This window comes from Hypanus sabinus, chromosome 28 (genome assembly GCF_030144855.1).
Source record: "Hypanus sabinus isolate sHypSab1 chromosome 28, sHypSab1.hap1, whole genome shotgun sequence".
NCBI classification, from domain to species: Eukaryota; Metazoa; Chordata; class Chondrichthyes; order Myliobatiformes; family Dasyatidae; genus Hypanus; species Hypanus sabinus.
In genome coordinates, this window is record NC_082733.1 from 3,331,257 (window position 1) to 3,346,122 (window position 14,866).

General features: G+C 43.8%; 1 protein-coding gene across 6 annotated transcripts in view; it reads left to right on the forward strand.

The window, feature by feature from the left end:
- LOC132382386 (SHC-transforming protein 1-like) overlaps positions 1-14,866 on the forward strand; it is a 210,744-nt gene that overhangs the window by 79,551 nt on the left and 116,327 nt on the right. For all 6 annotated transcript variants that reach the window (XM_059952522.1, XM_059952521.1, XM_059952525.1 and 3 more), the window contains one exon: positions 8,207-8,277. In XM_059952522.1, the coding sequence (XP_059808505.1) occupies positions 8,207-8,277 (71 nt within the window). The remainder of the gene's footprint in view (positions 1-8,206; positions 8,278-14,866) is intronic.

The following is a 14,866-nucleotide window of genomic DNA, read 5'->3' on the forward strand; positions in this document are numbered from 1 at the left end:
ATCTTGCTAAGAAAAATTTAAGCCAAATGCAAAGTTACACACACACACAGTGTTAACGGCAACGTGATCTGACTTAAAATGGCGGACGGTGTTCTCCTTCTTTGAGCTGATGAATTTTTAATATAATAGGCTTTATGGCAGGCCATTCGTAAGTACAAGTTGTTCATATGAGTTGTTCATAAGTTGGACACTCATAACTCGGGAACTGCCTGATAATTGAGAGATTATGGAACTATTAGTGGTGATCTTTCAAGAATCACTAGATTCTGGAATAGTTCCTTAGGACTGGAATATTGTAAAGACAGAAAATTATAGGCCTGTTACCCTGACTTCAGTGGTTGAGAAGATAATGGAGTTCACTATTAAGGATGATACTTTGTGGTACTAGGAGGCACATGATAAAATAGGCCAAATAGGCTTAAGGGGAAATCTTGTCTGACAAATCTTTTGGAATTCCTCTGAGGAAATAACATCCAAAGTAGGCAAAGGAGAGTCAGTACTGTTGTTTACTTGGATTTTCCGAAAGCCTTTTACAAGGTAGCACACATGAAACTGCTAAACAAAGTAAGAGCCCATGGTATTACAAAAAAGATACTAGCATGGATAGAATAACTGACTGGCAGGAGGCAAAGAGTGGGAGTAAAGGCTGTCAGTGACTAGTGGTGCTAAGCAATGGTTGGTGTTGAGACCACTTATTTTCAAATGATATGTCAATGATTTGGATGATGGAATTGATGGGCTTGTGGCTATGTTTGCAGATGATATGAAAATAGTTGGAATGGCAGGTAGTGTTGAGGATGCAAGGAGTCTGCAGTAGGACAGACAGATTAGGAGAATGGGCAATGATGTCAGATGGAATATAGTGGAGAGAATATGGTCTTTGGAAGAAGGAATAAAAGCATAGCTTAATTTGTAAATGGAAAGAAAATTCAGAATTCAAAGGGCCTTGGGAGTCATGGCACAGGTCTCCGTAAAGGTTAACTTGCTGGTTGTGTCAGTGGTAAGGAACTAGAATATAAAAACAAGGATCTAATACTGAAGCTCCATAAAGCATTTGGTCAGGGAATGCTTGGAGTATTGTGAGCAGCTTTGGGTCCCTTATCTAAGAAAGGTTGTGCTGGCATTAGAAACATAGAAACATAGAAAATAGGTGCAGGAGTAGGCCATTCGGCCCTTCGAGCCTGCACTGCCATTCAGTATGATCATGGCTGATCATCCAATTCAGAACCCTGTACCTGCTTTCTCTCCATACCCACTGATCCCTTTAGCCACAAGGGCCATATCTAACTTCCTCTTAAATATAGCCAATGAACCGGCCTCAACTGTTTCCTGTGGCAGAGAATTCCACAGATTCACCACTCTCTGTGTGAAGTAGTTTTTCCTCATCTCGGTCCTAAAAGGCTTCCCCGTTATCTTTAAACTGTGACCCCTCATTCTGGACTTCCCCAACATCGGAAACAATCTTCCTGCACCTAGCCTGTCCAATCCCTTTATACGTTTTATAATTTTATACGTTTCAATAAGATCCCCCCTCAATCTTCTAAATTCCAGTGAGTATAAGCCTAGTCGATCCAGTCTTTCTTCATATGAAAGTCCTGCCATCCCAGAAATCAATCTAGTGAACCTTCTCTGTACTCCCTCTATGGCAAGAATGTCTTTCCTCAGACTAGGGGACAAAAACTGCAAACAATATTCTAGGTGCGGTCTCACCAAGACCTTGTACAACTGCAGTAGAACCTCCCTGCTCCTGTACTTAAATCCTTTTGCTATGAATGCCAACATACCATTTGCCCTTTTCACCACCTGCTGTACCCGCATGCCCACCTTCAATGACTGGTGTACAATGACACCCAGGTCTCGTTGCACTTCCCCTTTTCCTAATCGGCCACCGTTCAGATAATAATCTGTTTTCCTGTTCTTGCAACCAAAGTGGTAACCTCACATTTATCCATATTAAATTGCATCTGCCATGAATTTGCCCACTCACCTAACCTATCCAAGTCACCCTGCATCCTCTTAGCATCCTCCTCACAGCTAACACCGCCGCCCAGCTTTGTGCCATCCACAAACCTGGAGATGCTGTATTTAATTCCCTCGTCTAAATCATTAATATATATTGTAAACAACTGGGGCCCCAGCACTGAGCCTTGCGGTACTCCACTTGTCACTGCCTGCCATTCTGAAAAGGTCCCGTTTACTCCCACTCTTTGCTTCCTGTCTGCCAACCAATTCTCTATCCACATCAATACCATACCCCCAATACCATGTGCTTTAAGTTTGCACACTAATCTCCTGTGTGGGACCTTGTCAAAAGCCTTTTGAAAATCTAAATATACCACATCCACTGGCTCTCCCCTATCCACTTTACTAGTTACATCTTCAAAAAATTCTATAAGATTTGTCAGACATGATTTTCCTTTCACAAATCCATGCTGACTTTGTAAGATGATTTCACCTCTTTCCAAATGTGCTGTTATCACATCTTTGATAACCGACTCTAGCATTTTCCCCACCACCAATGTCAGACTAGCCAGTCTATAATTCCCTGTTTTTTCTCTCCCTCCTTTTTTAAAAAGTGGGGTTACATTAGCCACTCTCCAATCCTCAAGAACTAATCCAGAATCTATGGATTTTTGAAAAATTATCACTAATGCATCCACTATTTCTTGGGCTACTTCCTTAAGCACTCTGGGATGCAGACGATCTGGCCCTGGGGACTTATCTGCCTTTAATCCCTTCAATTACCTAACACCACTTCCCTACTAACATGTATTTCCCTCAGTTCCTCTATCTCACTGGATCCTCGGTCCCTTAATATTTCCGGAAGACTATTTATGTTCTCCTTAGTGAAGACAGAACCAAAGTAGTTATTCAATTGGTCTGCCATGTCTTTGTTCCCCATGATCAATTCACCTGTAAAGGGCCTACATTTGTCTTGACCAATCTTTTTCTTTTCACATATCTGTAAAAGCTTTTACAGTCAGTTTTTATGTTCCCTGCCAGCTTTCTCTCAACCTTTTTTCCCCTTCCTAATTAAGCCCTTTGTCCTCCTCTGCTGGTCTCTGAATTTCTCCCAGTCCTCAGGTGTACATTCTGGCTAATGTATATGTTTCTTCTTTGGACTTGATACTATCCCTAATCTCCCTTGTCAGCCACGGGTGCACTACCCTCCCTGGTTTATTCTTTTGCCAAACTGGGATGAACAATTATTGTAGTTCATCCATGTGATCTTTAAATGCTTGCCATTGCCTATCCACTGTCAACCCTTTAAGTATCATTTGCCAGTCTATCTTAGCTAATTCACGTCTCATACCTTCAAAGTTACCCTTCTTTAAGTTCAGAACCTTTGTTTCTGAATTAACTATGTCACTCTCCATCTTAATGAAGAATTCCACCATATTATGGTCACTCTTACCCAAGGGGTCTCGCACGACAAGATTGCTAACTAACCCTTCCTCATTGCTCAATACCCAATCTAGAATGGCCTGCTCTCTGGTTGGTTCCTCGACATGTTGGTTCAGAAAACCATCCCGCATACAATAGACAATAGACATTTCAATACATTCCAAGAAATCCTCTTCCTCAGCACCCTTACCAATTTGGTTCACCCAGTCTATATGTAGATTGAAGTCACCCATTATAACTACTGTTCTTTTATTGCATGCATTTCTAATTTCCTGTTTAATGCCATCCCCAACCTCACTACTACTGTTAGGTGGCCTGTACACAACTCCCACCAGCGTTTTCTGCCCCTTAGTGTTATGCAGCTCTACCCATATCGATTCCACATCTCCAGGCTAATGTCCTTCCTTTCTATTGCGTTAATCTCCTCCATCACCAGCAATGCTACTCCACCTCCTTTTCTTTCCTGTCTATCCCTCCTGAATATTGAATAGCCCTGGAATTTGAGCTCCCATCCTTGGTCACCCTGGAGCCATGTCTCTGTGATCCCAACTATATCATATTCATTAATAACTATCTGCACATTCAATTCATCCACCTTGTTATGAATGCTCCTCGCATTGACACACAAAGCCTTCAGGTTTGTTTTTACAACACTCTTAGCCCTTATACAATTATGTTGAAAAGTGGCCCTTTTTTGCTTTTTGCCCTAGATTTGCCTGCTGGCCACTTTTACTTTTCATCTTTTTGCTTCTACCCTCATTTTACACCCCTCTGTCTCTCTGCACTTGTTCCCATCCCCCTGCCACATTAGTTTAAATCCTCCTGAACAGCAGTAGCAAACGCTCCCCCTAGGACATTGGTTCCAGTTCAGCCCAGGTGCAGACCGTCCTGTTTATAACAGTCCCACCTCCCCCAGAATTGGTTCCAATGCCCCAGAAATTTGAATCCCTCCCCCTTGCACCATTTTTCAAGCCATGTATTCATCTGAAATATCCTCCTATTTCTACTCTGACCAGCACATGGCACTGGTAGTAATCCAGAGATTGTTACCTTTGTGGTCCTAATTTTTAGTTTATCTCCTAACTCCCTAAATACACCTTGTAGGACCTCATCCTGTTTTTTACCTATATTGTTGGTACCTATGTGCACCACGACCACTGGCTGTTCACCCTCCCATTCCAGAATGTCCTGCAGCCGCTGAAACATCCTTAACCCTTGCACCAGGGAGGCAACATACCATCCTGGAGTCTCGTTTGTGGCCGCAGAGACGCCTATCTATTCCCCTTACAATCAAATCTCCTATCACTATAGCTCTCCCACTCCTTTTCCTTCCCTCCTGTGCCACAGAGCCACCTATGGTGCAATGAACTCAGCTGCTGCTGCCTTCCCCTGATGAGACATCTCCCCCAACAGTATCCAAAACAGTATATCTGCTTAGGAGGGAGATGACCTCAGGGGACTCCTGCACTACCTGCCTACTGCTACGCTGTCTAGTGGCCACCCCTTCCCTTTCTGCCTGTATAGCCTTTACCTGTGGTGTGGCCAACTCACTGAACGTGCTATTCACAACTTTCTCAGCATCACAGATGCTCCAGTATGAATCCAATTGTAGCTCCAGACGCTCAATGCGGTTTGCCAGAAGCTGCAGTTGGACATACTTCCTGCACACATAGTCATCAGGGACACTGGAAGTATCCCTGATTTCCCACATGCTGCAGGATGAACAAACTATGGGGCCAATCTCAGCTGCCATGACCTACCCAATACTAGCCTCAACTTTTGAAACTTTCTCCTTTGAAAGGAACTTACCCAGCCTTACCTCACTTGGAGTGAAGCTCGTCCTCAGCCTCTTCTCATCAAAGCCTCAAATCTCCACTCCTTCACTGGCCCACTCACTCACTGGCCGGTTTCCACAGGCTTAAGAGGAGGTTTACAAGAATGGTCCCGGAAATGAAAAAGTTAACATATGATGAGTGTTTGATAGCTCTGGACCTGTACTCAAAGTAGTTTAGAAGACTGAGGGAAGGATCTTGTTGAAACATATCAAATGTTGAAAGTGGATGTGGAGAGGATGTTTCCTGTAGTGGAATATAGGTGAGGGGGAATTTCTTTAGCCAGAGCATAGTGAATCTATGGAATTCATTGCCACAGACAGCTGTGGAGGCCAAGTATATTTAAAGTGGAGTTTGATAGGTTGTTGATTAGTCAGGGTGTCAAAGGTTACAGAAAGAAGGCAGCAGAATGGATTAGAGAAGGATAATAAGTCAGCTAGGATGGAATGGTGGAGCAGAGATGATGGGCTGAGTGGCCTAATTCTGTTTTTATCTCTTATGGTCTTATTATGTGGTAAACATGATCAGAATATTTGCAGATGACACCAAGATTGAGGCCATAGTAGACGGTGAGGAAGGCTATCAAAGATTGCAGTGAGATCTGGACCAACTGGGACAATGAGCTGAGAAAAGGCAGATGGAATTTAGTGCAAGAGAGTGTGAGGTGTTGAACTTTGGGTAGCCAAAGCAATGTAGGACTTATACATTGAACAGTAGGGCACTGAATATTGCAATAGAACAGAGAGATCTGTAAATATTGATCCATAAATCTTTGAAGTGGTGTCACCGGTTAATAGGTTTATAAAGAGAGTTTTTGGCATATTGGCCTTCATATTGAATACAGGATGTTATGTTGAAGTTGCATAGGATATTGGTGAGGACAAATTTGGAATACTGTTTGTATTTGTGAGTCACCCACCCACAGGAACAATATCAATAAGATTGAAAGAGTTCAGAGAAAATTTACAAGGATGCTGCCAGGATTTGATGACCTGAATAATAGGGAAAGGTTGAAAAGGTTGGACTTGTTTTCCCTGGAGCTTAGGAGAACATTGGGAGATTTGATAGATGTATATACTCATTGGCTACTTTGTAAGGTTCTTCCTGTGACTAATAAAGTCAGCCCTAAGTTCGTGGTCTTCTTCCTCATCCACTCAAGGTTCATCCTGTTCTGCATTCAGAGTTGCTCTTCTACACACCACTGTAGTAATGCATGATTATTTGGATTATGTTCGCCTTCCTGTCAGCTTGACCCAGTCTGGCCATTCTCCTCTGACTTCTCTCATTAACAAGGAGTTTTTGCCAACAGAGTCAACACTATAGGCTGTCTTTTTTTAAGTTTTTTTGTACCACTCTCTGTAAACTCTAGAGACTGTTCTGTATGAAAATCCCAGGAGATTAGCAGTTTCTGAGATACGCAGACCAGCCTGTCTGGCACCAACAATCATTCCATAGTTAAAGTCAAGTAGATCAGGTTTCTTCCCAGTTTGAACAACAGAATCTCTTGACCATGCCTACATGCTTAAGAACAATAATTAGATATTGTCCTTAATGAGCAGGTGTGCAGGTATGCCTAATAAAGTGGCCACTGAGAGTATAATATTATGAGGGATATAGACAGGGTTTTGGGTGGCAGGATGGAGTGGATCTACGTCTCCACCAAAAGAGTTGTAAGGCACTCCTTCCCTCCACTAGCCTGCAGGTCACCATTGGCCAAGGTGTAGCACCTGCTTTGCCCCCTTCCCTCCCCCCTCCCCCTCCCAAATCAGGGTCAAATGAAGCCATGGGAGCAGGTATGGTTGTATGAGCTGCTGGTGCATATCATAAGTCCTGGTTATGTGACCACTGATGCAAGGCAAACAATCTCTGAAGAGCATTGATAATGGCTGGGGTCACCCATCTTGTAAAGCCATTGCCCAGAACAAGGTAATGGCAGACCACTTCTGTAAAACAAAATTGCCAAGAACAATCATGATCATGGCTAAGACAATGATTGCCCATGATATACAACACAGCACATAATGATGATGATGGTAGTCAGGGTCAATCCAAGGAGGCTTTTCACTGAGGTTAGCTAAGACTATAGACCTGGAAGCCATAGGTTAAGAGTGAAAGGTGAATATTTAGGGGAACTTGAGGGAGATCTTCTTCATTCTGTGTGTGTGGTGAGAGTATGAAACTAGCTGCTAGCAGAAGTGGTGAATATAAAAGAAAAGTTTGGGTAAGTTTATGGACGGGAGGAGTATGGACGGCTATGGGCCCAGAGTGGGATGATGCAACTAGGCAGAACAACAGTTCAGTGTGAACTAGGCAGGCCAAAGAGCCTGTTTCTGTGATGCAGGGTTCTCTGATTTTATGATTCCATGACCCCAGTTCTCAGGCAAATTTCTGACTCAAGACTTTCCACAGATGCTGCTTGACTGGCTGAGTTCTTCCACTATTGCTGTTCATTAGATAATTAAAATGCCCTTAAAATCAGGCAACACACACAAATGCTGGAGCAAGTCGATAGGTTAGGCAGCATCTCTAGGGGATATGACAGTCAAATTTTTGGGTCAAGACATTTCATCAGGACTCCTGACCTGCTGAATTCCTCCAGCATTCTGTGCATTCCTCCCTATTTCCAGCATCTGTAGTGTACTCTCCTTTTGTTATTTAGCAACGGTAGGAAGGTGCCCATCTCCTTTACTCTTTCATAGACATTTATTCTTATTTGCTCATGCTAAACATTATCAATGATAGGGTTTGTACTTTGTATGCTACTACTAAACTGAAGACAATAGAACTATTTGTCAGAAACAGATTACAAGGTTCCTCTGACAATGGCATCCACCCCATGGGTCAATTCCCAGTTCAGCCTGGTCAAGTATCATTCATTATGCAATGCTGACCTCCTAGCTCCTGGAATTTTGTTGGCATAGTGTATCTTTGCTTAGGGAAGTTACATTCTTTCTCCTTTCCTTTCACAGTATTTGGGTTGTGTGGAAGTGTTGCAGTCCATGAGATCACTCGATTTCAATACAAGAACCCAGGTCACAAGGTAAGGAAGTGGCAGCCTGGATGCCAGGGAACAGATCTACTCTTCAAACATGTTTTTCTGATTACAAATTTTATTTTGTAACTATTAAAAAATCACAATATGTCTGGTTGTGTCAGAATTTGGAATATTCTTTATTTACTTGAAGCTAATTGGTCAAATGCTGTTCACTTCTGAATGCATTGTTGTGCCTGTCTAAGGTGGGAATGGGAATGGTGTCCATGTGGATGGGACCAGTGTCTGTCTGGGGCAGGATTGTGTCTGAAGCTGTCACTGGTGCATGGGATGCAAGGTCTGGTGTCTGGGGTGAGGACAACATCTTTCTGGAGCCAGAACCAGTATCTGGGGTGGGGACCAGTGTTTGTCCAAAGCCTCCACCTCCTTTCTATAATGCAGCAAACAGAACTGCACATGTTCCAAATGTGGCCTCAGCAGAACTTTATATAACTCCACAAAGCAAAGCAAAGATTGTTTCAAAGGCAAGATTTGGTATTCTGTTGATTCACCAAGGGCATGAGACCCCTAGTACACCAGTGACTGAGAGCTTGTGTCCAGATTTGGATGGGCACTCAGTATGTCGACCTTCACTGTGAGAGGGTTTAAGCACAGCTGTAATGAAACCATCACAAGACCATACCTGTAGTTCTTGTTCAGCTCTGGTTTCCTTACTTAAATAAAAGATGGAGTGTAGCTGAGATTGACTAGGTTTAAATGGTGGATTTAACTAGATTTAAATTGTTTAATATGGATTAATAATGGTGGAAATGCTCAACAGGTCAACAGTAATTGTGGAAAGAGAAACAGAGTTAACATTTTATGCCAAAAACATCTAGTGAGGACTGGGAGAGAGGAAAATAATGTAGCTGAACTCTGCAATGAACTGGGGAAAGGGATGGATAGGACAAGTGCCTAGTGAGGCTTGGGTTGCTGAGGGGATATGTTGTTCAGATTCTCCAGTCAATGGGTTAATGTAAGCAATTGTAATACAAAGTGAATGTCAGAGTGCACATATGGGAAGTGAAAACTTAACTTATAGCACAGACTGACAACAGAAATATCTGGTTCTGATGCAGAGAAAGTGTGTTGCCTAAAGTTATGGATTCAAACTGAGTCTGGAAGTTTGCAAGGCCTCAAAGATGAGGTTTTGTTCCTCAAGCTTTAACCCTGATTGTAACAGAAACAAGAAGTCAGAGACAGAAGGAGATGGAAAATAGGAATAAGGAGCCTGGGGTCACCTTGCAGAGTGACTGTGGGCGTTAAACAAAGTGGTCATCTCCAATGTACAGCAAATGAGGTGGCGAACACTGCATGCATGCAGGTGACCCCATGAAATTCACCCTTACAGAATTCACAAACACGGACAAACACGTGTTTGGACAAACGTGGTAACTGCCTAAATCCTGAGGTACATAATAAAGCCCTTTGTCATGGGATCTACATTGAAAAAATGTAAATAAATAAACAGAAATATTGCCTTTTCAATGAGCTTTTCTTGACCTATGCAAAGGGTGATACAGATTATAAATCTCTGCAATGAAGAGTCACTTGAACACTAGCTTGGAAAAATTGCTGGCTTGAATGAGCATTTTGATCAGATCAGAATGGAGCAGATAAGCCAAAGGGCCTGCCTCTGTGTTGTATCACTCTGAATCATTGCATCACTCAATGGTGGGAAGGGAAGACTTGAAAGCTCAGCTGTTGCAGCTCCTGTGCTTTAGTGGGGAGTAGTTACGGGGGGGGGGGGGTAGAAAAATGGATCAGGGAGTCATAGATACCAGGGTATGTGGGGATAATAAAGGGCCCCGATTGTGAGGTAGAAGATAAGCCATATTTTTTGTGAATGTTGTGAAATGCCAATGGCCAATTCCTGCTTTTATTTTTGTTTCTAGTTATTAAAATGAGCCAAATCAACACTGAAGTTTAACACCAGTTTGCTCCTGCTCCCCTAAATCATCAGCCCTTTCTATTTCCCCTTCCTTCTAATCAACAGTCTGCAATAACCATGCAGTCATTTGTTGGCAAGGCAGCTTAAGGTTTAAAAAGAACTCGGCATTACAGGACTTTTAGGTGAGTGCAATCATAATGACCTCAGGCACTCGGCAGGAGTCAATGAAAAGAAGCAAGGTGTAAGCAGAGCAGCCATTGTTGGAGTGGCCAGGATTTGTTTCAACAAGCTTAGACAAGGCTAGATACAGGGTAGAACATAAGCTTGAGAAGTTAGAGGTATAATAAGTGTAGGCAAGGCGATAGTTAGACAGGATGAACAATGGATTTCAGGGTTCTAATAGTCTCCCTTATGACTGCATCTGCAGGAAGTACACAACTTTAGGTCCTGATTGACAAGGTCAAAGAACTGGAGCTGGATGCACTCAGGATCATTCGGGAGGCTTAAAAACTCACAGATGAGACTTTTACTGAGGTGGTCACACTCAGGGTGCAGGCTTCGGATAGTAGATGGATGACCACCAGGAGAAATAAGTGGAGGAAGCATTCATTGCAAAGCTCACTCAGCTGTTCCCCACCCCCCAACAACAAGTATGCCACTTTGGATACTGCTGGGGGGAGAGTATTGGGGCATGACCTATCAGGGTACAACAGCAGCAACCAGGCCAGTGGCACTGTCAGCAGGAAAGGGTAATGTCAAGCAGAGTGCTTAGTGATAGTGAGGAAGAGAAACATAAGATCAGCCATGATTGACTCAATGGGCCAGATGGCCTAATTCTACTCCTATGTCTTATGGAGACTCGATAGTTAGAGGGATGGACAGCAGAATTTGTGACTGCCAAAGAGATGCCAGGATGATGTGTTTCCTCCCAGCTGCTAAGGTCCAGGATTTCCAAAAGCAGTGGCAGAAGACTTTTAAGAGGGAGGCGGAGCAGCCAAGAGTCTTGGTGCACATTAGCCCAAATGACACAGGTAGAAAGGGTGAAGAGGTCCTGCGCAGTGAGTATAGGGAGGTAGGAGAAGAGGCTGAAGAGCAGGACCTCGAAGGTAGTAATTGTTTCATTGTCCCAGTATGACGTGATAGTCAGGGCAAGAATAGGATGACAACTATAGATGAATGAGTGGCTGAGGGGCAGGATATTAGATTTCTGGGTCATTGGGATCTCTGCTGGGGAAGTAGCTAAATTGCTATTCTAAAGGGAGGACAAAACAGCCGTGCAAATGCAATGTCAGCATTCATTTCAAAAGGACTATAATATAGAGCAATATAGAGTATTGCTGTGTCTTTATAAGGCATTGGCCATTATTTGTGAGCAGTTCTGGGCACCTTATTAAAGAAAAGATGTGTGGCATTGGAGAGGGTCCAGAGGATGTTCATGGGAATGGATCTGGGAATAAAAGTGTTAATGTATGAGGAGCATTTGACAGCTTTGGGCCTGTATTTCTGGAGTTCAGAAGAATGAGGGAGATCTCATTGAAAACTATGAAATATTTAAAAGCATTGATAGAGTGGATGTGGAGGGAATATTTCCTATAGTGAGTGAGTATAAGACCAGAATAGAGGTACATCCATTGAGAACAGAGATGTGGGGGAATTTCTTTAGCCAGGTGTGATGAATCTGTGGAATTCATTACCACATGTGGCTGTGGAGGCCAAGTCATAGAGTATATTTAAAGTGGAGAATAGTAAGTTCTTAATTAGTCAGGTGAAGGCAGGAGAATAGGGTTGAGAGGGATAATAAATCAGCCATGATGGAATGGCAGAGCAGACTCAATGGTTCTAATGGCCTAATTCTGCTCCTATGTCTTATGGCGTTATTATGGGCTTCACCAATCAGCTTATCAAGCTTAACATGAGTGAATCTGAAGATGCTGGAAATAAGTAAAAAACACAAAATGCTGGCAGAACTCAGCAGGCCAGACAGCATCTATGGGAGGAGATAATAACAACGTTTCATCAGGAGTGAAGTAACATGGGATGGTCGAGGGGAGATAAGAAGTGGGGGGAGGGATAAAGTAGAGAACTGGGAAGTGATAGGCTAGAGGGAAATGGGCTTGGGGGAAGGTGGAGAATTATGGGAAATAAAAGAGAAAGAAAGGTAGGGCTGGGAGGAGAGATTATAGTGAGGGGAGAAAGAGAACCAGACTAAAATAAAAGATAGGGATGGGGGTAAGGGTAGGGGAGGGGTATCAACGGAGGTCAGTGAGTTGGATGTTCATGTCGGCAGGAAGGAGGCTACCTAGGCGGGAGATAAGGTATTGCTCCATTGACCTGCGTGTGGCCTTATCTTGACGGTAGAGGAGGACATGTCGGAGTGGGAGTGGTCTGTGGAATTGAAGTGTGTGGCCACAGGGAGATCCCGCCACTGTTGGAGGACCGAGCGCCGGTGTTCGGCGAAACGGTCTCCCAATCTGCGGCGGGTCTCCCCAATGTATAAATAGCCACATCGGGAGCACCGGATACAGTATATTGCTCCAGTTGACTTGCAGGTGAAGTGGTGCCTCACCTGAAAGGACTGTCTGGGGCCTGGGATGGTGGTGAGGGAAGAAGTGTGGGGGCAGGTGCAGCACTTCTTCCGTTTGCAGGGATGAGTGCCCGGAGGGAGGTCTGTGGGGAGGGATGGGGGGGGGGATGAATGGACAAGGGAGTCGCGTAGGGAAAGCCTAGAGTGGGGGGGGAGGGGAAGATGTGGCTGGTGGTGGGATCACGTAGGAGGTGGCGGAAGTTACGGAGGATTATGCGTTGGATCTGTAGGCTGGTAGGGTGATAGGTGAGGACCAGGGGGACTCTATCCCTGGTGGGCTGGCGGGGGGATGGGGTGAGGGCAGAGGTGCGTGAAATACGGGAGACGCGATGGAGGGCAGAGTTGATAGTGGACGAAGGGAAGCCCCTTTCTTTGAAAAAGGAAGACATCTCCTTTGTCCTAGAATGAAAAGCTTCATCCTGAGAGCAGATGCGGTGGAGGCGGAGGAATTGAGAGAAAGGGATAGCATTTTTGCAGGAGACAGGGTGGGAGGAGGAATAGTCTAGGTAGCTGTGGGAGTTATCCACCGACATCCACTACAAACCTACTAAACCCACGGACCTCCACTCATCCCTGCAAACAGAAGAAGTGCTACACCTGCCCCCACACTTCTTCCCTCACCACCATCCCAGGCCCCAGACAGTCCTTTCAGGTGAGGCACCACTTCACCTGCGAGTCAACTGGAGCAATATACTGTATCCGGTGCTCCCGATGTGGCTATTTATACATTGGGGAGACCCGCCGCAGATTGGGAGACCGTTTCGCCGAACACCGGCGCTCGGTCCTCCAACAGTGGCGGGATCTCCCTGTGGCCACACACTTCAATTCCACAGACCACTCCCACTCCGACATGTCCTCCTCTACCGTCAAGATGAGGCCACACGCAGGTCAATGGAGCAATACCTTATTTCCCGCCTAGGTAGCCTCCTTCCTGCCGACATGAACATCCAACTCACTGACCTCCGTTGATACCCCTCCCCTACCCTTACCCCCATCCCTATCTTTTATTTTAGTCTGGTTCTCTTTCTCTTTCTTTTCCCCCCCTCACTACAATCTCTCCCCCCAGCCCTACCTTTCTTTCTCTTTTATTTCCCATAATTCTCCACCTTCCCCCTAGCCCATTTCCCTCCAGCCTATCACTTCCCAGTTCTCTACTTTATCCTTCCTTCCACTTCTTATCCCCCCTCGACCATCCCATGTTACTTCACTCCTGATGAAGGGTTTCGGCCCGAAACGTCATTATTACCTCCTCCCATAGATGCCGTCTGGCCTGCTGAATTCTGCCAGCATTTTGTGTTTTTTAGCTTATCAAGCTTTCTGTTTAATTGTTTCTTGCCTCAAGTATGAGAGTGTCTGGTGTTCCACCTTCTGGATGGAGGACTTATTTCAAAATCTCCATTTAGATAAAGAAAATGGGTTGAATTCAAGATTAGTGCAAACAGGTAGTTGGTGGTCAGTATACACTCAGAAGGCTGAACAACTTGTTTCTCATGCTGTATCTCCCTCTGCCACTTCAAAAGTTACTAGGGCAGACATTCTAATAACTTGTTAGAACTATCTGTCATATAGCAATCAGTAAACTGATTTTATAATCACAGTGACAAATAAGATGCTAGCAGCTTAGTTTCCTTAACATGTTCCTCTATCACTGTGTGTAGTTCCAAGGAGTGAGTGAGTGCATCAACCATTATTTTATCTGCACAATTTGGAACTAATGACAAGTTTCATTTTTTTCATTTCCAATCTTTTTTTATTGTTTTTTAAACAAAAAATTAATAGATACAAATCAGAGGAGAAGTTATATCAAATACATAATGCAAAAAACTTACAAACAACAGAAGGGATATATACTGTCAAAGTCATATAAAAAAAATATTAAGCTATTGTGTATCAACAAAGAACCACAACTCCTCTTGGCAATTCATACAAAAAAAAAGACTGGAAATTTTTATAATAAGAGAAAAAAAACCCACTAAACTAACATAAAGCAAAAAAAAAGAGACTGGGCAGTCCATTTGAGGATAAAATTAGAAAAGAAAAAAGAAAACATCCTTCAGGTCAGTTCTGAACCTTGGCGGATAAAGTGGGAAAAAATGGGAAAAGAAAGAAAAAAAGTTTTTACC